The 24,912-nt window shown below is 41.3% G+C and overlaps 1 protein-coding gene across 2 annotated transcripts in view; it reads right to left on the reverse strand.

Moving 5' to 3' along the window:
- The window catches only part of sema3e (sema domain, immunoglobulin domain (Ig), short basic domain, secreted, (semaphorin) 3E), a 36,488-nt gene extending 11,800 nt beyond the window's left edge, over window positions 1-24,688 (reverse strand). For both annotated transcript variants that reach the window (XM_061677773.1, XM_061677771.1), the window contains exons 1-8: window positions 23,979-24,688; window positions 6,345-6,505; window positions 6,096-6,155; window positions 5,749-5,868; window positions 4,354-4,447; window positions 4,086-4,202; window positions 998-1,140; window positions 779-893 (exon numbers count right to left, since the gene is read on the reverse strand). In XM_061677773.1, the coding sequence (XP_061533757.1) occupies window positions 779-893; window positions 998-1,140; window positions 4,086-4,202; window positions 4,354-4,447; window positions 5,749-5,868; window positions 6,096-6,155; window positions 6,345-6,505; window positions 23,979-24,114 (946 nt within the window). In that variant the 5' untranslated portion in view covers window positions 24,115-24,688. The remainder of the gene's footprint in view (window positions 1-778; window positions 894-997; window positions 1,141-4,085; window positions 4,203-4,353; window positions 4,448-5,748; window positions 5,869-6,095; window positions 6,156-6,344; window positions 6,506-23,978) is intronic.
- Window positions 24,689-24,912: the final 224 nt, after the last annotated feature.

The raw sequence follows: 24,912 nt of genomic DNA on the forward strand, positions 1-24,912 counted from the left end.
TGTTTTATATGTACTCAGCATCCATCCATCCATCCATTTGCTGAGCCGCTTCTCCTCACCAGGGTCACAGGGGTGCTGGAGCCCATCCCAGCTATCATCGGGCAGGAGGCGTGGTACACCCTGAACTGGTTGCCAGTCAATCGCAGGGCACATACAAACAAACAACCATTCGCACTCACAGTCACACCTACGGGCAATTTAGAGTCTCCAATTAATGCATGTTTTTGGGATGTGGGAGGAAACCGGAGTGCCTGGAGAAAACCCACACAGGCACAGGGAGAACATGCAAACTCCACACAGGCGGGCCCGGGGATTGAACCCCGGTCCTCAGAACTGTGAGGCTGACGCTCTAACCAGTCGGCTACCGTGCCGCAATGTACTGGTTTTTTTTTTGTTTGTTTTTTTAACTACAGAATACGAGAATAAACTGTCAATTCATTCTACAATTCAAATTAGACACAAACCAAATCCCTTTTCAAAATGTCCAAATGCCTATATCGCTGTCAAAACATTTTCAATTTTAATATGCTCTGTGCTAGAAACTGTCATGTCAAACCAAATTTAATCCGAATATAATCTCGATTCGATCAGGTGCCTCTACAGTATATCTGTCAAATCACATCAAAGAATACATAATTTCAGGTAGTGCTTAAGTATGACCATAATGGCTAATAGGCAATACAGGTTTTATCAAATTTATAATCAAATCTCTCAACTTTGTAACATGCATAGGCTCTGTATGAACTACAAAACAATGACGTGCACCACATAACCTCACCAAGTAAATCGAAGTGAGTATCGATGCCATCGGGTCCCGCCACAGAGCAAATGAGTCGAGTTTTCAGAAAGGAGCTCCATCTATTCACCAGCATTCTCTGTCCTCCTTGATCATTCTTGAGAGGCGAGAGAAACAAAATGATGGATAACTACAATCTCAACACTTTTGTTTTCATGATGAATTTTGTCCACAAAAAAATATACAACATCAGATCCTTACCGCACAGACTCGTCCGATGCGGGTGTAGACAGCCTTGTGGACCCCCTCTACATCCACCTCACGTTCGGTGAAGAAGAAATAAACTTTGTCATCATCTTTGTCGTCGTTGTCAGGAATAACCGCTGAACCAACAAATCTCGGTTCTGCAGAGAAACAAATTTGAAAGAAGTTTCTACTTCAGTGAAAGTAAGCCAAGCTATGTTGTAGTCTGCAACTTTCTGTATTGAAATTCTATACCACAACACTGCTTTTTTGACAGGCTGTGGCTCATTTTTGTTGTTGTTGTTTTTTGCTGTTGGATGTGTGTACGAAGTTTCAAGTTAATCAGACTTATTGTGAGCTGAGGCTTGCAACCTTTGAAACCAAACTTTGTATTTTTGAGAATTAACCACTACCCCGCCTGGCAAAACTCTATGATATAAATGTTTTTTTTTGGGGGGGGGGGGGTTATTTTGTCTAGAAAACACTGCACAGGACTTTTGAGACTTTTGCTGGTGCGCACTGCTCGGCGGGCCTAAGCACGTATACATACGTCATGTCACAACAGTCACACACAATTTTTTAAGTGAATCTGATCATTCTGATAATTATTAACTTTAGATATACACAAGTGGTTGAAAACTCCTGTAGTTGTATTACCTGGGACTGATGTGGTTGAGGCGACACGGTGGACGACGGGTTAGCACATCTGACATATTTCTGAGAACCGGGGTTCAAATCCTGTCCCCGCTTGTGTGGAGTTTGCATTTTCTCCCCATGTCTGGGTGGGTTTTCTCCGGGCACTCCGGTTTCATCCCACATCCCAAAAACATGCGTGGTAGGTTGATTGAAGACTCTAAATTGCCCATAGGTGTGAATGTGTGCGCGAATGGTTGTTTGTTTGTATGTGCCCTGCGATTGGCTGGCGACCAGTTCGGGGTCTACCCCACCTCTCGCCCGAAGATAGCTGGGATGGGCTCCAGCATGCCCACGACCCTTGTGAGGATAAAGCGGTACAGACAGTGGATGGATGGATGATGTGGTTGAATTGGAATATAAGGTAGTTCCCCGTGAAGAAAAACTCACTCGGCCTGGTGGAAAACTGATCATAGTGACCATATTTTGCACATTTAAATGGGCACTGCAAGCTGTATGCCGATTGCGTTTGTCGGCAATGTATGAAAACGTTTTCCTTGGAGCATTGGCTCAGTCGCTGCCCAGACGCGAGGCCCATGTCATGTGATTCAGCTTGCTTTTGAAAAGGACCTCACTCAAAACATTTCAATCTGATTGGAAGTATACGGCGATGAGAAGCTTCAGCACTGAGAGACGCCACCTCACGCTATATTGAGTTCACATACAACTCAAAGTAGGTTTGTGTGTGTCGGCTCTTGTTGCGCACTTAAACTGTGGTGCTTTTTCAGTTTGAAAAATGCTTCTGGTTCTGTGTTACATCTCGTAAGTTGAACACTCAAGTGTTTTGTGGATATTGATATTATTGCTTTAAATTATGAGGACTTGTGTTGTAGCCGGTCATACTTGTTGCTGATAAGGAACATGATGATTACGTGCGTCAGTTAGATATGTTAACATTTTTTAAATACCCATATATCAATATAGTGGAGTGATACACATATAAAATGAGCCCTAGTCTGTAAGAATCGGATAAGGATTAAGGATTTTATGCAACTTTTTATGTCCAAATCGGTCCAAATTTTCCTACCCTGATTGAGGAGTATCTGTAACATTTGCACAACCAACATTGTCCCAGATGATCGCACTACTCGTCACTTTAAACCGCATACACTCCTTGAAATCTCGGCGCCCTTTGCACAATGGTCATTGCACCGGACTATTGCAATATTAGTCATTCAAACTGCTCTAAGTGCTAGAGGACTCTGCATCTTTTTGCACAATTGTTAAAAAAAAATGTACCGGCATTACCAGATAACTAGCAACCCTTTACTGCTCAGTGACTGTTTTTTTTTTGTCAATGTCTTTCTGTCTCCAAAGTGTTCTGTAAATTGACTGTCTGTTGTCGTACTAGAGCGGCTCCAACTACCGGAGACAAATTCCTTGTGTGTTTTTTGGACATACTTGGCAAATAAAGATGATTCTGATTCTGATTCTGATACCACCGTATCTCGTCTTTTACGATCACTGGGCTTTATCTTGTCAAATCAAACAGCGCCGGAAAGGCAGAACCAGAAATGAGGAAAATCGTGCGGTGGTCGTCACCGTTACTCTGGAGAGGACGTTCATTCAAGCATTGCTTGAGGTATGCTTATATACTTTTAATACGATACGGCTCACAAGCAGGCAACAATATTTTATGTAGACTAGCAAGCTAGTGCTAGCACTAGCAGTTGTATGTAAAGATGTCGGCATCCTGTCAAATCACACTCTAAAACTTCAGTAAACATTGGTTTGTGCGCGTGCATAACATATTGACAACGGCTACCAAGTATGTTGACAACAGCAAACACAGGAGGTGCTGTGCCGGTCACAATACGCAATCCTATTGGTCCACGTCAATGTGCAATGTCGGAGAGTTGTCGTTGATATGTCACAATACACATAAGATATCCCAAAAAATCAAACATGCAAGAGTTTTCATTTTGGCATCCTAAGGGGTATCGTGGGGCCAAAGCATTGGTTATGGATTATGTCACACTAAAAGAAGTTTTGTCGTTCCCGACAAAATATGTCAGGCCCGATCTGGGAAATCGCCCACGATAGCTAATCGGGCCAATATCGCTGCTAAAATCCTGTAGTCTGATCTAGACATAAGACTGAGGTCTGGCAATGAGTCTGACACATGCAAAAAAAAAAAAAAACAGTCGCTAGAGCATTCACATTCATGTGCGCATGCAATGAGTCCTAGATGGTGTAGTGGTACATTCAGCGAGGGTTCAGTTCCCACTCAGTGAAGTAATGAGTAAAAGTGTGAATGGTTGTCTGTCTTTCCTTATGCCCTGCTGGACTGGTGACCAGACCAGGGTGTAGTCCGCCTTTGGCACTTATAGTCAGCTGGGACAGGCACCAGCTCCCCACGACCCTGAACAGGCCACGTAGTAGAAAATGGATGGATGGATGCACGTCAACTGACCATTGAGCTGCTGCCTGTCGTCCCTCTCAGTGCGCGTGTAGGTTCGGTTGTTGAGTCGACATAAGGCAGCGTCATTTTCCCAATAGTCTGTGTAGAGGCCGACGTACAACTCTCCACCTGAGACAAAACAAACAAACAAGCACCAACACAGCTCATCATACATCCAAAACAGAACAAGACCACAAGATGGCAGCATTGATTGGTTTAAAAACTAGCAACTGCAATGTAGATCTGGGATCACGTCTCACTCTTGAGATTTTAGCTCCACCTGAGAGTGTAGAGGTGCAGGGACTGTTGTGGTTGAACGGACACCGTCCTCTCCCGCTCGTAACGCTCTCCTCTTGCAGAGTGAACAGTATGTCCTGTCAGCACAAAGCAAACACCCTCAAAAGACATCAAAATGTCCAGAATCCAAACAAACCAAGAATGGTTTGAGAATGTGAAACAATGTGGAATTTTGGACGAGAGGGAAGGAAGAGTGATGGATGAGCCAAAAAGAAGGCCTGTTGTTTTTACAGGTATACACATGCACGGCTGATCTCGTAGCGCTGAGAACCAGGTGGCACAAGCTCTCTCTCTCACATTCACACCTTTAATTCATCAATCATGTGTGTGTTTTGGGAGAGGGAAATGTAGAAGGAAAAACGGGAGTCGCGGAGATGAACATGCAAACTTCACATCCGAGATTTGAAACCACAACCACCTGGGAGACGTACACGCTAACCGCATTGCCTCACCATGCTGACTGCTTTGAAAGTTGAATTTTTTTTTGTAAATTGGTATTTCATAAAGTAATTTTTAGCCATTGAAAAGCCTTTAAAGTGAAATCAGAGATTTGTTTTTTAATGTATTACAGTTGACCCCCAGTTTTTGCAGGGCAGAAGGACTGGGACAGACTGCGAATAGCAAAAATCCACGGATAATTGACACTTATTGCAACTGCCTTGAAAACTGTTTTGGGGGAATAAGCGGGGATAAACTGCCAATAAGCATTTTCTGGGTTGGTTCCCCCCACCCCCAAAAAAAATAAAAATAAAAATAAAATGTTTTCAAAATCAGCGAATAGGTGAATCTGCAGTTGCCAAAACGCGCGTATGGGGGGTCCACTGTATACATATTTGAACATAATTGCTAAAAAAAATTTGCAATGACCGATAACTGTGTAGTATCGAATAGTGGAGATGTAGCTTTAAACTGTTTTTCACCATTTCAGTTTTTCGCATTTTTGGGGCTTGGCTAAAATGGCGCCCAGTGACGCACTTGGGCGTCCAGCATGAATTGCTCCTCCCCCACTATATAAGAACTTGAGCGCCATCATTAGCATTATCCAGCGTAATTGAGATGTGCATTTAGCAAGCTAGCTATGCCTACATCATGAAAATGCATCTTCCTTTCGCAGAGTCAGCTGGAGTTGCTGCTTGAGAGCGCCTCGTTGTCAGCTGTGAGTGCGCGCATGTCATGGAGAGAAGGTGGAAGAGCGAGTGGGAAAAAAAGTCAGGGGGAAAAAAAGGGACTTTGCGCTAGCTTGGTTGCTTTAGAGCGCCTCGTTGTCACGGCATGGAAAAACCCTGCGATGACCCGGTTGGATATATTGGGCTTTAAATGGATATATTTACGCGGCTCAAACATGTAGTTATGTGTAGGCAATACTGCTGCGACTCACCTTCCCCGTGTGTCCCACGTGTACCAATGCGCAGATGGGGTTAAAAGATGCCGTTCCACACACCAATAGATGGGTCTGGTTGTACTGCTGCAAGACCTTGATGTAGTTGGCGCACTCCGTCTGTTGGAAGAATTAGGATGAATAAATAACAGGGGTGAGGACATTGCATCATCTGGGGGTTGCGGAGTGGGGAGATGTGTAATGTAAAAATGTCAGCCGTTTACTGCATTATCAATAATGTCAATAGGGCAGGTTAAACAACAGTCAGTGAGCACTGTGAGAGGATTGGTGTTAGGGCTTTACATACAGTGATTTACTAATTGTACTGTATGTGGTTTTTGACATACCTTTTCCCGTCCCTTCATCAAACATTCTTCTATTTGAGTTTCAGTACTGGCCCACTGGATCTGGAAAAAAAAGTTGACGGAATGAATTAACCGTACAGCATTATTGACATTACCTAAATAGGACTTGAGTTACATGTCTGTTACTTGGACTCAAAATACAGTCCCTTATATGTCTAAACATGCACAGCAAAATAGGTTAGACCATCCAGAAATGGGTTTAAGAGTTCATTAGTCTTGGACTGGGACTACCTCTCTGTGCTGCGTGTTAACCTGGTCCAGGCTGAGGGAGAACAGACCATTCTTGGCCCCGACATAAAGCCTCTCGTGGACCTCGTCCAGCAGCATGGTCTGGGGCTGAAGAGGCACTCCGTTGCCCTGGAACACCCAGGTTCTGTTCAGCTGCCAAAGTTCTGTCGCAATAACATTAATACGAGACAGACGTTGAGGATTAACCAAAATGATTATGACGGCGATTTGTATTACATTTCAAATGGTGCAAAAGTTCCCGTGCCCCGGTTAGACATGCTTTATTAACCTTGCCGTGTTGATGTCCATTTACTACATCAACGCTTCGTGCTTTAGAGTTTGCAGGGATAAGGGAATTGATTTATAATACGAGACTTCTAATTAAAAAAGGCTGTGGTTAACCTTTTACAAGTGGTTGGATGTCAGAGCGTGCTGAATACTTTTATTGTATTTCCCCTTTTACCCTTGGAATATGTTATTCAACAGCTCCAAATTGTCCATTCGCTACCCAGTGTTCCCATTGGTTGTCGTTAGTGATGGGGCAAATCGTGTCGACGCTTCGATGCGTGTGTCGAGAAATTCTGTAAGTAATTTATGTAGCGTATATCCAAGCGTGATTCGTTATAGGCAAAACACGTCACTGATGAAACCTCACTGTTTTGAGGAAAGTGGTTCACTTGTTTGCGCGAATAATGAACAGATGAAAAAAAAGCAAAATGGATCCTTTGCGTGTAAGTTGTTGTGTTGGAGCTTAGCCGAGGGTATAGTGAAATTTGTTACTACTACAATTCAGAAGCTTGGTTCATTCCAACTCCAAGTTTTTTTTGTGTCTTTTTTTTTTTCTCTCCAATTCAGTGTTGGAGTTATGACCTCATTTTTGGTATGTTTTTACATAAACATACTATTGGATTTGTTTCTTTTGTACCATAGCATTAACCACAAATTAATCATAAACAGTTACATGAATGATCCCAACAAAACAAATCATGGTGTTTTAATTTCAGTAATTATATGCCCATGCGGATACTGTGGCAAGACTGCAAAAAAGCCATCACACCTACTTAAAAGAAAATCAAGGTTTTGGACAGCACGGAGGTTTGTGTGCACTGTGTTTTTGTGTTTGTGTGGTTTGTGTTGGGAAGATTACTTTGGAAATGTAGTTGGTTACAATTATAAGGTACCACGTTAAAAATGTAATAGTAGTGACACTATTGCAATTAATTTCTCAATGTAATATAACTAATTACATTTGATTACAATTTGATGACTTTGCTTAATTTTGAATGAGTGCATCAATCAATAGGACTCTTGGGTGTTTGCTCTAAAAAAGTGGATTAAAAACATAGTTTATTATTTGTTTGTGTTAGTTGCATTTTAGAGCTGGGAAAACAATAATCAAATAACTCGACCAAGGATAAGCGGTTTGGAAAATGGATGGATGGATGGATAACTCGACCAAGTCGACTTCAAAAATAGGTTGACGCAGAATTTCTGCCTCAAAGCTCCGCCGGATTTTTTAAAAAAAAAAAGAAACGTTCTGCCCGGAATCATGTGCGCTCCGTCGGAATCCATGTTTCACACAGACATTTATTACAGACGGATGCAGCGTTCGGCCACTGATACATTTTGTAAGTAATTTTAAAGACATTATTAGATGTGTAATGTACATATAACATGATGTATGAGTGCGCTGAATGGTAGTTAGCATTTTTTAACCTAAAATGGTCATTACTAGCGCGCTAATGCTAATCGCGAATGTTAAACATTTAGCAAAGGTTGATTTTTGTTGTCTAAAGTTCTGTACAGAGTTTATATCATACACTCAGTACCAACATATGCAGTTCAAGATATAAGTCCAGCTGAGAATAAAAGGCATGTTAGAAGTAAATTAAATAAAATTAAAAAAATTGGGTTGGGGGGTGTCGGGCCAGCAAGTACCGACATTTAAATCGGATAATCAAGATTTGATTTTTTTCGATTTCAAGATTTTAGATTTGATCGTGGCAGCTCTAGTTGCATTATACATGTACTGCATATAAATAAATATGCTGTACATACATATCTGTACAGCCTGTGGACAACATAGCATTTGGACTTGATGACAAATGTGCACAATTCACTTAATATGACCACCAAATAAGTGGTTGCGTCATTAAAAACAAAAAAAGTCCTAAATTATGACGATGAAACTTTTTTTTATGTGTTCAAGTGTAACTATCAGTCTAACCTTTACAAAATCTCAAACAAACTAATAGATTGCGCTACAAGGTGGCACATTCAGGTCATAGTTGGAAAGATATGTAATCTTTGAGACGACAGCAGAATGGCACATGACCAGAGAGAGCCAATCCCAAATGTCATCTTGAGAAGGAAGAAGTGATATGTAAAAAAAAAAAAAAGAAAGCTATTGTGGTGATTTTTCAAATGTCACTAAAATTGGTGTGATCATGGAAATTTCCAATTAGTCACTCCCAACACTGGTGCCTCAAGAAAAAAACATTTTTTGTGACTCAATCGGATGGAAAGCTTCAAGTCTTCATAAGACTACATTTGGCCATCACTGTTGTGGTAATATCGCTTGCTGTATTTGTCCAACATATAATCCAATCACATGCCGGCCTGGTCGACTGAACAGATTTTTTTTATAGCCAATCACATTTTTAGTTAGCTCGACGAGGCAAGCAGTTGTGCCGATGAGGTCATTGTTTTCACGGCATTCGATTGGATTCTCAGAGGAGCGCCACCTGTTGCTTCCACTGAGCTAAAACTAGTATAAAATGGACAAAAATTGATTAACATAGAGATTAAAATGACTTTGTCCTGACTATTTAATGTTCATTACTACAGTCCGGTGGACGTTTCTTTCCTAAAGGAATACAAACCTGGAAATACGACCTGCAGGACGGCACTTTGGCTTTAAATCCTCAGGTTACGTCAGATGACTGCACCATGAGCTCAAGGGAAATAAAGGAGGATGGACTTTGTGTTTTATTATATTACCATTCGGCAGTTTTCGGTGAGTAAATGCTTGAGGTTAATATTTAATATTGTTGCTTCTGCTTCAAATTGCTCCAGAGATAAAGCTGAATTTAGTTTATTGTGACAACTACAGATAACATCTGTGATGCCCCTTTATTTTTAATTTTTTTTTTTATGGGTGTGACTTCATAATGGTGGTTTTGAAGGGACAGTAGGTGTAAAATGCACAGCACGACAGATTGTTTTTAAAATGTACTATATCCCATTGGAAATGTGCATTCCCTCCTAAACATTTGTTTAAAATGTCATATTCAATCTAATCTTTTATTATTGCCTTTTTATATCTGGTTCATTCAAACCAAAATGTGCAGGGATAATATTCCCTAGTGTATAAATGCTCCAATTCCGATATGAATGATAGATAGGATTGTCTGAGTCATATCTGCGCATATTGTGCCATGTGTTTTAAATTCAACATCTCCCCAATGAATGCCCAAGAGCAACAGCGGAGGGCTATCTTTTAATCTCATCACTTCCTCCCATGTGGCAACCCTTCCTTTTGCTGTCGTAAGTTTAAGTGTGTCACCTCATTCATCAGTCCGCTAGTCATACAGCAATAACGCCAGCTCTGCAGTTTGCAGGGAAAAAAGAGCTTTGAGGTTCCCTGAAGTTTCAAATTTATTCAGTGCATATGTCTAGAGCAGGGTTTTCCAAACTTGGGGTCCATCCATCCATCCATTTTCTGAGCTGCTTATCCTCACAAGGGTCGCGGGAGTGCTGCAGCCTATCCCAGCTATCATCGGGCAGAAGGTGGGGTACACCCTGAACTGGTTGCCAGCCAATCGCATAAACAAACAACCATTCGCACTCACATTCACACGTACGGACAATTTAGAGTCTTCAATTAAGCTACCATGCATGTTTTTGGGATGTGGGAGGAAACCGGAGTGCCCGGAGAAAACCCACGCAAGCACAGGGAGAGCATGCAAACTCCACACAGCCGGGGCCAGCGATTGAATCCGGGTCCTCAGAACCACCATGCCGCTGTAAGTAAACATTGTTTGCTTATTTAATGTACCTTACCACCACTAGTTGCAACATATTGTAATGTCCTCACAAGCGGTCAATGTTATAGAAAGCTGCCAGTGCATTTTCAATTGCTTTATTGAACAAACGGTAACAAAATAAACGCATAAGCACATTCATACACTAGCTGCCAATGGCCGCAACTGACTCAACGGGCAGACGGGCTAGCCTGAGCAAATGAGAGCCAACTACACTCTCATTTACTGATTACCACGTCACTCACCAGAGCAGGCCTCCCCTTTTAAATCCACGCACATTCAGTCACATGTAGTATGTGAGGATGGAGACCCCAAGTGGACAAAACACAATACCTGCACCTCATATGCATGCTTACTATCGGTATTGTTTAATCATTAAGAAAATCAATTTCAGTCAGATTTGACTAATATCAATGGGAGAATCGATAGAATAATCAATTCTAAAAATATAAAATTCTTGCAGTCCTAATCACTACACAACAATAAATAGAAGCATCAGCAATTCATGATATATGCTTCTAACTGACGAAGGAAAAACTCTCCAAAGTCTTCTTGGACTGCGACATTGGTATTTGATGCTGGTATATCATAAGGATACAAAACATCGCCATATTGATTTTTATTTTTGCCCCAAAAACTCCTTTTATATCGATATTTGATGATGCTAGTGTGTAGATAAAAGAGACAGCAAAACAATCCATTCATTGATATTGCCCAACTCATATTACCAAGCCGCCTGATATACATTGGATCAGAAATCAAATAAAAAAACTATGCAGGGGCCAACCATATAGAACCCCAAGAACACGAACTATACAATAGGTGCGAATGCACCCTAACATATTTAATCTTGACCGTAGCTGCCCCACTCATCTGCTGGATGTGATTCAAAATCATTACATTCCTCTGCTGACATAGAACAATAATCCATATATGTTTGAACAAGATGAGTTTAGAATGGTGAGCGTTAAGCACCAAAAAATATCATCTTAAAGTGCTGTACTCAGACTAAATGTCTCACTTATGTGGACCACAACAATGGAGAACCTTGTTCTGAGGTCTTGCTACCTACTGTGGTTGCAGATGCTAATTGCTGGATTTGCTTTCCTATCGTCTGTATATTTTAGCGAAACTTGATCACAGACAATGACACACGGAGCATTTATCCCATTTTCTTATTTCAATCAGCAGAAAATCCCACCCCCATTTGTTTAAAATAGGATTAGGTATCCACAGAGGAGTAGGTGAGGGCAAGTAGTACTTTGTTGTGATTAAGGTAGACATGTTGGAATAACAAGAACTGTTTGTTTGAGTAGCACTGGATCTGGAATTGCTAGGTGCTAGCGACTGAGGTGGTGTGTGTGGTAAGTAGTCATACATGCTCCCTGTAATTGTCTAATCAGCACACACGCAGACTCTCATCTCTTCATGGTCGCTTCTCAGTTTGACGGAACTTGGCACGAGGACAGCATTCCATTCTGACGCTTGTCAGTCTGGCTCACAAATCAAGGAACTCCTTATTTTTGATGTGCAGTGAAAAATTTTTAGCACTTATTTAGATGACAGACGTCGACGGCTATTTAAAGTGATGACGTAAACGGCACGCACGCCAAAAGCACTTAGTGGTCCACTTCTCACTCTTCTTTGATAAGATGAGGGACGATTGCCATTGATATACACGCACAGGAAGGAGGGCAATAATCACAGAAAAGGAAGGAAGAATGAGGACAGGAGGCAAGGAAGCAAAACAGGAAACAGAAATAAAGGAACAAGGAGAAAGATGAGAATAATAAGGACTTGGCAAAGAGGGAGCGTAACAAAGGAAAGAAGATTGGAAATATTGGACAATGAAGGAAGAATAGACAAAGCAAGCAAAGAAACTGAACGGAAACAAGGACGATGTTGATACACTAAATAAAGAAGAAAATAAAATGCAGGAAAAGAACAAAAGGATTTAAGTATTCAAGGATTTAAATTGTCATAATTGTGGTGTTCGGGCTACAGACCACTGTTCAAGTGTAATATTCTAACACTTTCTGGAAAGAAGCTGTTCTCAGCATTGTGGTCCTTCATTGGATGCTCTGTAGCCTCCTGCCTGAGTGGAGCGGATGCAAGAGTGTGTGTGCTGGATGGGTTGAGTCTTTGATGCAGCGATCCCTCTTTCCTCACCGGCTGGTGAAGATGTCTCGTGTTGGGGAGGCTGCCCCCCACAATCTTCTGATCAGCCGTTACCGTCCTTTGAGGCCATGCTCTGCTCTTCACAAATTTGTCGTCATTGTCATCAGTGCCTAACACGATCCGGGCTTAAGGCGAACCATGTTTAAGTGATGTTGTGCCACTTTCTTGGTCTGTGGTGGTGCTCCAGAGCACCTTTGCACTGTTGAAATTAGGTTGAAAATTTAATTTGTTTTCTTTTGACCACCTCGTGCATTTTTTCCCCTTGTATTTTATAATATCGCTCATCTATTCCCCAGTAGGAGTTTGTACAAGCCTTAGAATTTGCCCAAAATGGCTGCTTTAGACCAAAATAGCAGTGTCTTTAAAAGTCTTTAAAACATTTTAATGCATCCTGTTATGATAGACGTCCCAACGAAATCCATATCGATCGGTGAAACCGGTGTCGGAGCAAATTTTTTATTTGTCTGAAGTAGGTCAACTTAAAAAATAGTTCGACGAAAAATTTCTACCTCGAAGCTCAGCCGTGACTCCCCTAGAGCCCATGTTTCATTGACGGACATACGGACGCAGTGTTGGGCCACTGATAAACTTTGCCAAAAACGACAGATGAGTGTCTTTAAGTTAATTTTTTAAACATTTTTTATTTTTTTAAAGGACTCTTAGATGTGTAATTTATATATAACATGATTTATGAGTGAGCTGAATAATGTTTAGCGTTTTTTTGACCTAAAATGGTAGCGTGCTAATCGCAATTGCTAACCACTTAGCATTTTACTGTCTCAAATTCTGTTCACCAAATTTATACCATACGCTCAGTATCAACATCCTGTATGCAGTTTAAGGATCAAAGCCCAATGCCTCATAAAGGAGAATAAAATGCATGTTGGGGGGGGGGGGATTTTTAACGAATAAACAGTAGGAGAATCGATTCTAAAAAAATTAGATAGTGGCAACCCTAGTTGGAAGACAAATAATTTGGCGAAAAAGTGGAAAGAAAGCAGGTCAGAAGGAAGGAATGAAAGAAGTGAAGGAAGATATAATTAATGAGCGATGCAACGAAGAAAGAATGGCCAACCCAGAAAAGGACCAATAGGTAAATGCCTCCCTTCCATTACAAAAAATGCTTTCCAAAATATTTGTTTTTGTGGTTTGTTTAACCTATTACTATGATTAACATGACTGCACGCGTAATATAAAACACAACAGGTGTGAGCTACAATCACGCTGGTCGGTCTCTCCTGTTATTATGCAGCTGTAGCCACGGCTTGAACTGATTAAAAGGCAATGAGGGGGATTTTTGCATCTCGTTTCCCTGCTCTTCCTTTTCAAACTTTGTTTCCTGTCATCCAAAGCCAGCCAGGACTTTCTTTGCCACTAGCTACAGATGTAAGAGGAGGCGAAGGAGGGTGTTCCTCCATTGGCTGAGATCCCGCATCAAATGGGAAATGCATAGAAAAAGCCTTCCCCCAAGGCAGACACTTTCATCTGATACACGGTGAAAGAAGATGCAGACGATTCAGAGCTCTGCATTCCCAATAAACCTTTGCATTCGTCTGGAGTGTGCATGGAAACACTGAGACTACAATGTGTTTGCCAGTGTAGAACCTACTTTTTCACTCGCATGTCTCTAAGCAGCCGAGGCGGAGGGATTGGAGTTGCACAAACCAGGAGATCAAAAAATTCAAAAAATTATCATTCCATCCACTTAAAACTGGCAATCTTTGTGTTTGTACAGTCTGCTCACTAACTGAACGTCTGCTAAAAGACAAACGGCACTATTAAGAGAGGGTGGAAAGAGACCAACTGAAGGAATGAGTCTGCCGTCCTTGTGGTCTGAGTATTACTGTGGTGTCCCACAGGGATGGTGGGGTGGGGGATGGGGGTGTCGGGAGGTCTGGGGTGTGTTTCCTTTATCGGCAAACAACCTTGTGCTCAGGAACCCCCCATGTGTAAGTACGCGTGGTGGTGGGGTGATGTCACATTGTAAGATGGGTTCCACATGGAGGGTGACAAAGAGAGAGCCCATAACAGAGCGATTGCCATATTGTTGTCACATTTTTTAAAGACAGCTATAGCATATCTCAGCCTCTTCTCATCACTTGTGCTGAATGTCAGTGTTCAAGCCAGAACGTATTTTAGTAAAACGATACTAGCCGGTCGGCACGGTGGTCGGCTGGTTAGAGCGTCTGCCTCGCAGTTCTGACGACCGGGATTCAATCCCCGGCCCTGCCTGTGTGGAGTTTGCATGTTCTGCATGTTCTGCATGTTCTCCCCGTGCCTGCGCGGGTTTTCTCCGGGCACTCCAGTTTCCTCCCACATCCCAAAAATGATGCATGGTAGGTTAATTGAAGTCTCTAAATTGCCCCTAAGTGTGATTGTGAGTGTGACTGGTTGTTTGTTTATGTGTGCCCTGCGATTGGCTGCCAACCAGTTCAGGGTGAACCCCGCCTCCTGCCCGATGATAGCTGGGATAGGCTCCAGCACTCCAGCGACCCTTGTGAGGATAAGCGGCTCAGAAAATGGATGGATGGATGGATACTAGCCATTTATGTTCCCCCATATTGTAACAATGAGTTGCAAAGCAAAATTAAATGTTTCAAAAAAAGCTCATGAAAACACTGTATTTATCATTGCATTAAGGAAACTCGAGATAGGGAAAAAAATCGAATAACTTGGCTAAATTGGCTTAAAAAATAGGCAGACACAGAATTTCTGCCTTATAACTCCGCTGGGACCCAAAAAACAACAACAACAACAAAATTCTGCACCGAATCGATGTTTCACACAGACATTTATTGCAGACGGACACAGTGTTGGGCCAATTATAAACTGCCAAAAACAACAAAGGAGCATCTGTAAGTGATTTTTAAGACACTGTTGGATATGTAATGTACATGTAAGATGATAGTTATGAGTGAGCTGAATGGTAGGTACTCTTTTTTTTTTTTAACCTAAAATGGTAATTGATAGCATGCTAATGCTAATTGCGATCCCTAGCCATTTAGTATTTTGCCGTCTCAAATTCTATACACCAAGTTTATACCATATACTCACTACCAACATATGCACTCTTTGGATTGAAGTGCATCCCTCATAAATGGGAATAAAATTCATGTTAGTAGTGTAAAAAAACAAAAACTTTTTTTTAATAATATTGAGGGAGAGGCGATTATTTGATTTGATCAATAATCAATAGGAGAATCGATTCTAAAAAGATTCGATAGTGACAGCCCTAAAGCAAGCCATTTTTAAGTGGGTAATTAAGATACCGTAGTTTTGACTTGCATGCAGCGTTTACTCATCTTCACCATTTTGAGTCCTCGGAACAAAGTGAATGGGGAAAGTGTTCTCTGAAGTTGAAGTACACATTATGTAAGATATTTACCCAAAATTAAACGCCACCGGTTTTCATGTTCTTGTCTCATTTGTATATTCTGTACGAGGGGTAAAGGTGGAATGATTTTGTGTCCCTTAATCTGAGGTTAATGCTCACACCCTCTTCATTGCCCAAAAGTATATTGTTCAAGGGTAAAAAAAAAAAACATTTGAGGCTACCAGCTGTTATACCCCTGAAGGTACAATGATGTAACCTTTTTCGAAGCACATATGTAGTCTGTTAAGGCATATCTGACACACCATGGTCCTCATTGTGTTTTTTTTTCATGGGGAAAAGGTCAGATAGAACATTGGAGCTTCACCAGCTGCCTCCCCCCTTGACACCTGATTAATGAACACACATGCACAGTGGGAGGGCAACTATTCAGAGATATACACAGACAAAATGAGGTGGAGAGATGAAAACCGAGGGAGAGGGTATGATGAAGATGTAATTTTTCCTTTACTGACCTACAAAGTGTGATTCACCCCCATCAACATAAAATTTCCATTTTTCCACAAGGTGCCTGTGGTCATCCAGTGTAATGTTTGAACTTGTTCCATTCAAGTTAATTGGATTTCTCGCTTCACCTTATCTTATCAAAAAAAAAAAAAATCCCATCCATTTCTTTTTTGCTGAAAGACAGACTGGTTTTCCCCTTCTTGGAGTCAAGTAAAAGCCCCTTCATTTTCAATGAAGTGTCATTTTGTTGGCAGTGGAAGGTTTGAAATTACAGCTCAAAGCGGTGGGAGAAGTCTTTATTACACTTTAATTGCTACTTGACTAATCACTAATCGCAGCCTATTTTCACCAAGTATAGTTGTTAACTCTGCTTGATGACATGGCATGCAGTTTTTAACATGAAAGATAAACTGTGCTTGGGGTATGAGACCTTGTCCAAACTATTTGTGACATGCCATCACGTTTCTGCTGTATAAATTGGAGTGCCAAAATGTCCAGTCTGAGGGTTACATTTTTGAGTATTGTCTGAGGTTAATTTTGCGGCAAGGACATTGTAAGTTGCTGTTGCCATGATAGGGTGGACATCCATTTGTCATGTGGCTCTTTACGATTGGGCGTACCTTTTGTCTCTATATGCTCATCTGGTTGACAATCCCTTTTACAGTCGAATGCAGTGCAGTCCAGTGTATCGCAAGACGCTGTTTGATTGAAATTAAACTACCAAAACTTCATCAGCATAGTTAATTCAGTCATAGGCAGTGTGTAAATTGTTGCATTATGGCTTCTCTATACGCTGACGTCACTGCGGCTATCCCACGCGCAGTTTGCCTTTTATGCTCGAGCGCAACCCACGCGTGGAGTTTAGAAAATGTTCTGCAGTTGTCCTCCAAGTTGGGGGTGTCGCTACGGCTGGTATTGGCTCGGACACCACAAGGTGGAGTTTCCTCTGAATTTTTTGGCCATTAGCCGTTTTTACTTTACATAACAAGGAACAAACCAACAACCATGGAACAGTGTCTGCTAGAACAAATGGACCTAGATGACCAAATGATACGTTTAACTATGCTGCAAAATCGATCAACAAGGCGGCGGCGGCGGTGATATGTGGAACCAAGGAGAACGCTGAGTACGTCATCACAGCATGTGACTAAAACGGACCAATCACGAGAGATGATCTTCGCGGCATTCTACACACAGCAACGATTTTTGCCGTGTGCGCATCAAGTGACGCAGAGGGGCCGCGTGACCCAATGCGGGCATTGTCGGCCGCACGAGCGCATGAAGAGGCCTTTACACTAACCAGGGAACAAGCCCGACCATTTAACTCCATGTAACCCTGATACATGCTCCCTGTGAAAAAAATTCATTAGCATTACACAAAAAATAGACTGCTGTAGTCTGGAGAACTTGTTAATGCTGATCTAATACAGAGAGCTCAAAACTACAACAAAATTGTTTTTCTTCTTCTAGAGAATTAATCTGCACTAAATTTTGAATTAAGGAGTGGAATAAGATAAGGAATTTGAGATGTGTTGGATGCTACATCATAAAACGTTAGGGTGAACCTCTGCTCTAAATACAGCTTGAAATCTTGGATGTTTACCCAGTACACTCTATGATTGAAGTAGAAACTTGGAATGTCTACTGTTTTTATAGTCATCTCAAATGAATCTGTATCAAACACATTTGTGTGGGGAAAAAAGAAAGGGTGGAGATGAATGTAAACATTAAGACATGCAAATATTTGACTACTTGCAAGGTCGTCCAAGACAGATATGCAGATTAACCTTGAGAAATTCATGTGCAGAAGTCAGCAGAAAGTTGATATGACTCCTATTGATCCAAGCGGGTTAAACATACAAGGTTTCAGCACTGAACAGGATATTACAAATATTTTCAGGCTATTGAATTGATCGCAACTGGACTGTTCTAGTTGTCCAAGAAGACTTTTCATCTCTTGTCCGAGCAGGGTTCGTCTGTTCATGCGCATATGCTAGATAAGACAGCTCTAGCCTGCGTGTTGGTTTGGAAACCCTATCTGCAATCACGAATGGTATCACTCTCTAGGGAGGCAGAACGATAGTCAAGATGCACTGTTATTGTGCCTGCCAATACCAGTGGTTTAGGTGGAATCATCCTTGTTAATATTCTACTCAGTTGTAACAACAGTTGTGGAGGCAGCTGAAAGACTGTCGTTTGTTTATTTGTTCAAGGCTAAATTAATTGAGTCTCTCTGGAAGGGATGATAAGACCGTATTGTATTTGGGAGCTGCAGTATGGCCTTTCTTGTGAATCCCTAGTGAATGAGAACATCAGCATAAACAGGATTTAAAATATTTCCATTCCATTAGCCTTGTCCGTCACTCGCTGAGGTGGATCCAGTTACTTCCACACTGTTATGATAGCAGATGTTATTGTAATATTTTTCTATATGTCGAGGGAGACCATTTAAATCCATTTCAATGTGCTCCTTGAACCGTATCCAAGCCACCAGCTTGTGAAAAATTCAGTGTTCACCCTGTGTGTACAAGTGGGACTTTTACACATGGGGAACTATACAGTAGGCATCCACTTACAGACTGCAACATTGAGCTTCTTAAAAAAAGAAGGAAAAAAAAATCAGTCACTATGATGCAATGAAGTTCTACAAAACAACTCCATTACTGACACACTTAGTTCAATGAGTAGAATGTAGTCATGAATGACTACATTCTATCATACCAGTTCTTTAATAACATCTCATTATATGGTGAAAATGTTTGTTTTGTTCAGTAACTGTATGTTTTTGTTTCAAGGCTTTGATGTTTCTCATTCCTTAATAAGATCCAACCGCTGCATGTTCCCTGTGTTTTTTCTAGCCAGAACATGCTTGACCAAAGAGAGACTCTGTAGATTGGTGGGTTGTCAAGCACCTACAGTTTTGCTCACAGGCTCTTCATTATTTGGGTTCTTTATTAAACAGCATGTTAAGTACAGCAGACATTGATCATCAATCTAGTATTATTAGTAAAGGCTTGCATGTGTCTGTTTTCCTTTTTGATGTTCACAGGAGCACATTTTTGGCACAGTGGATCAAATGTACTTTCATAATTTATACTATGCATTCAGTAGTACTTCGACGTTATGATGCTGACCTGAATTTGAAGAATAACGTTCCTACGAGGGCTGGGTATTTTACTTTGGTTCTTTAATGGCACTGAGCAAAATGCTTCGGTAGTACTGAGTATAGAAATATGCCTTTAGGTGCCAAGTTGCGGTACCCAGAGGTTAATCATGCAATCAAGATCTGGTCATGCTGCCTGTGATTGGCTGTGAAGTTACATGTGGTTGTAGCATGCAGGAGAAATACATACTGGGTACGCAGCAGACTATGCTCACGTATTGTGAACTGTAACTTTGCTTTAGTTGCGTGTTGTCAAACTGGTTAAAAAAATAAATAAAAAATGGCACATATGGCTCCACTTTTGTGAAATAGATGCCAATAGTGCACATTGCAATATATGTAATAAACAAAAAACAAAACACTGTTGCTAAGGCCAGCAACACAATTTAATGAAACGTCTGACCGTGCACGGAATCAATTTACCGGTAAACCAAAGTTTGCTCCGTCTTCAACTGCAAGAGGATCAGACCATAGCCATCCACCTATTTTCAGCATTCATGTCCACCTGTGGACGTTATGGAACCAGAGCGGCTCCACTTCGTCCGAGAGTACCAGGGATCGAGCTGTGTCTGGGATTTCAACAGGTAAGTTTGCACTTTAACAAATCTGGCCAACTTCTTTGTTTGTTAACCTAACGTTACTGTAACTTAATATGGGTATCTTGCGGTAAGTTAAACTGTCATCTATGTAATGCTAACTTTGAATATTGTGTAGCTTTATTCTATGGCTATGTACAGTAGCTAGCTAAGTCAAAAGCAAACTAAAGATTGACAGTAACAGATAAAACATTTAATAAACAAATAAAATGTACAACGATATCCTAACCCCACCCCCTTCCCATTTCATTTTCTGAACAAAATGAACTTGTTGGCATCCACCCTGATTGTAACTCAATTTACAGTATAATGTAATGTGGAATATTTCCTTTTTGTTAGAACTGATAATATATAATTGGTATCGACAAAAGTATAATTCAAGGTACCATTTTTTAATTGAAGGTATTGGTACCGGTATCGTAAATTTTCGATTGATGCCTTGCTGTCATCACCGTGCGGGAGAAAGAATGCATCCTCGGTTTCCACCGTACTTACTGTTTTTCTTTTGTTTTTTCATATACGTGTTTATTGCAATTTTTACTTTACCATGGCTTTAATGTGATAGACTGCAGCACGTTCTGATTTGTATATAAATTTGGGTTAGGTCGCCGCTGTAGAAAAGTAACTGTGTTTTAATGTAGGAGCCCCTCTACTGTCTTGTTAATTTTCAACTTCGGTCAGTGTTCCATTCAGAGTAAACCTGTTCATCCTTGTAATACAATGAAAACAATAATACAATTGTTTATGTGTATATATTTCACACATATGAAAGATGTGCTGCTTTTACTTGCAAAGTTGGAATGCACTAAATTGCTTAAATAGATGTCTCAGTCTGTCTAAACGAACTACCTCACTACCTTGAGTGTGTTCAATATTTTGAAATCAGGACATGTTAAAATAAAAAATAAAAAAATCATTCCAATAAAAGGAACTGTACTTGCTTACATAGCCTAGCTTGTATCAAACAATAACCCTGGTGGATAATGTTTTGGAGGGTCAATTGAGCAAATTTCCACCTTCTGTAGAAGCTCACCATGGAGTTTTAACACTTGGAAGTATGCTTTTTACGGTGTGGATAGTCAAGTCTGTTCCTCGTTTTTCAACCCTATTCAAAACGTTTGACATACCTTGACGCAAAATCCAAGGCAAAGCGTGCAGCGCAGATGATGCTTCACAGATGTAACTGCTGACCCCAAAATTTTACACAAGGTCCAACAGCACTGTGTTTATAAGTTATTGACCGTTCAAATTCCACACCTATATCCAACCATGACTAACAGGCTTATGTGGAATTACCACTCTGTTGCTATAGAGATCAAAGAAATGTGTGAGAAAATGACAGCGTTTACTCTGCAAAGATAAATCTCTTATTCGCATTATCACTAAGTGAACTAGACGGTTTTTTTCCTTATTAATGCATATAACAAAGTATCCGTACACAGTTGTGTTCATTCCATTCGCTAAAGACCTCTGCCGTCCTGGGATTAAAAGACAGGTATTGTGGAATCTTAGCCACCGTGGCTATACAAAACAAACAAGGAGCCAGTTCCTCATGGAACCGAGGGATAAAAATGTTTACACGTCACAAAGATTGCATTTTGGTGTAGGCATAAATCTTTTGTCAAACATCTCACAATGACAACCTAGCATTTCTGTTTATGCAACAAATATGCCACCTCTACTTGTGACTCATTGTGGCCAAAGATTTTACAATTACATCCCTACGACTTGTTTGATCGTCTGTCAGCAGTGAAATACTGGTCAACTTTACTGCAGAACTTACTGGAGTAATTGGGGATGTGCAGTGGGGAAAGTAAAAATCTTCAACTTTGAAGATCAGTAAAAAAAAAATGTAATTGGCTTGTTAGGAAAATTTACTAGGCTTTGATGTAGCCCAAGAATTATTACAGGGATTTCCCACCGTTTTCAATGCCCCACTTCTCAAAGTTTTAGAAGTTCTTGGAATTGGAACCCCATAAGGCAAGAAGGGGATGGCAAAATTCTTCTATACATACTAACCAAAAAAAATGAACTGTACAGTGCTTAACAAATGTAAGGTTGATTTCCTATGTGTCCAAAATTGACAGCATTGGGAACTGTCAGAATATGTCTTGTATGTGACTATAATATGCACCATTATGTTGAATCACTTGCGGCGCGGTAGACGACTGGTTAGAGTTCTGAGGACCAGGGTTCAATCCCCGGCCCCGCCTGTGTGGAGTTTGCATGTCTCCCCCGTGCCTGCGTGGGTTTTCTCCGGGCACTGCGGTTTCCTCCCACATCCCCAAAACATGCATACTAAGTTAATTGACAACTCTAAATTGCCCGTAGGTGTGAATGTGAGTGTGAATGGTTGTTTGTTTATGTGTGCCCTGCGATTGGCTGGCAACCAGTTCAGGGTGTACCCCGCCTCCTGCCCGATGATAGCTGGGATAGGCTCCAGCACGCCTGCGACCCTAGTGAGGAGAAGCGGCTCAGAAAATGGATGGATGGATGGATGGATGTTGAATCACTTCCACTGAAATGAGGGAAGGGAAATTCCTCATCATCATCTAATCCTCCTTCAAAACGGTCAAACGTCGCTAACTCACTGAAATAAAAAATCTGTTACAGCGCTTAATGATAATGGATGGTCTCTCACGCAAATGGGGACCAAGCCCAAATTTCCGCAAATACAATAATAGAATCGGCCCTAAAAGTGATTGTAAAACCATGAGCCCAAAAGACTAATGCATTTTAAATGCTTTAAACATTATTGTACCTTTTCAGAATACAGTACAGTAAATGGCATACAGCGACACATGCACATACACAATGTATAGTACCTGTACATACATGTCAACAATTATGATGATGATACAGAATAATTACTGCAGCGGTGCAGTCTGGTGTAAAACAATGAACATGATTTGACTACAGCAAAGCACAGGAGTTATATTGATGGTGCCGAATGGCGACGCTCTATTAGGTGGCCTGTGCGGGTAGGAGAATCTGCTTCGTAGGCTGGCTGGCTCTACAAGGGTTAGCGTTTTGGTGATCACTGACCCGAAACAACACAAACTGGTGGTTGTAGACACCGAATGTTTAGTAATGTTCCGCTGAGATGTTGTTAGGGATTTCGCTGGTTTTGATGCCCTGTTAAGTCCCAGTTTGCTGACATTTTCATGAGCCAAAGCAGGCACGGGCAGCGCCAATTTATCTAGCAACTCCTGCAGATTGTCAATCACAAATCTAGCATCACTGCTGTTAGATTGGGGATTGGATGAGTAAATCAGGGAGCACAGCGTGTGGGCGTGAAGTTTAGCCGCAGAAGTTTGGTTGAGTGGACAACTAGTATTTTTGGCTTGTATACAGCCGAGGGGAAACATGTGTTGTCTCAATTACAGAGATGCTACAATACAATAAATCTGTATTTAAGACAGTATTTTGACATTAAAAAATACATCACTTTTTACATTTAATTGTATTTTTTTGCCACTTTACAGACAATCGCAAATAAGCAAGTTTTTCTGGGAACAACCGAAGATAGGTTCCCCCCTCCAAAAGCAGCGATTAGGTGAATTGGCGAACATGCGGGGGAACATTCTTTGAACTGAATATTAACAGAATGTAGTGTATTTGCAAATGGTGGTGTAATCTGCAAACAGATACAAACTGCGTGAGTTTTTGTTAATGTTGGCACAGAGACATGGCGAGGAGCTTGTTTTAAACACATCGACACACTTCAGGAACATTATGTGCAATTTTTTTGATCATCTCTGCCACTTTGCCAACAGACAACATCACACGCTACCAGACCACACACTGCACATTTCTTACCTTTGTGTGAGAGCCGTATTCTGGGATAAATGCTGTTGGCTGTCTCAACTGTGCTCAAAAACAAATACAATATCATCAGTGCCAAAAAGCTGGTCCTCAAGCAGTCCTCCATCCTCTTTAGGAACAAGCTCCACATTCATCTACAAAGAAAGCCTGCAAGGGACGCTCAACACGAGCATCAGGGGAAAGACTGTTTTCTCCTGAACAAAACGATTAATAATCTTAGCGTAAACTATGAAAAATTTGCTTTCTTGAAGGTAACTGTCCATTTATGGATCATCATCGCGGCTTGCGTCACTTCCTCACAGTCTCCTTGCTCCCTAAAAGCAGTCTGCTAGAAGCCGCATCCACCCACAAGCTTGGTGGACAGCGCTGACTATTATTCTCGCTTGCTCTTAGTAACCAGGGAGAAGAGTGGTCCAGTTGCTGCCTTCACACTGCAGTACCCATTGCATGTTGATCCTTCTGTTTGTTTGTCTGGATGTTGAGTCGGATGCGCTCTTTCTCATTCCAAAGGGAGCAGGAAAAAAAAGAGAGAATCCCACACAGGTGATCAATGAAATCACATCACATTAGTCATTCCCGGCAGACAGGAAGCATTGTAGTGCGTCTACTCCACTTGAGTCCTCTGGAGTCAGTCATTCTCTGGATGGGAGCACAGCAGAACGCAGGAGAGGGGAGGAGCGGGGAGTCTCGTGCCTGGCGTGTGCTCGCTGTATACAAGGCAGGAAAGTGAAGCTTGTAAAAGCTCTGCCCAAACAGGAAGGGAGGATCCCGAAACCTCACCTCTAAAGTGAGTCAGTAAAGATGATTGCTCACATCGCTACTGATCTGGCCAGGCGCCATTGTATATGTGCTTAGTAATGACTGCTTCGCTGTTTAAAGGCTGGAAACACTGCCTGCAACCTCTTGTGAACTGTTTGAAGAGCTCCCT

This window comes from Phycodurus eques, chromosome 5 (assembly GCF_024500275.1).
Source record: "Phycodurus eques isolate BA_2022a chromosome 5, UOR_Pequ_1.1, whole genome shotgun sequence".
In the NCBI taxonomy this organism is placed as follows: domain Eukaryota; kingdom Metazoa; phylum Chordata; class Actinopteri; order Syngnathiformes; family Syngnathidae; genus Phycodurus; species Phycodurus eques.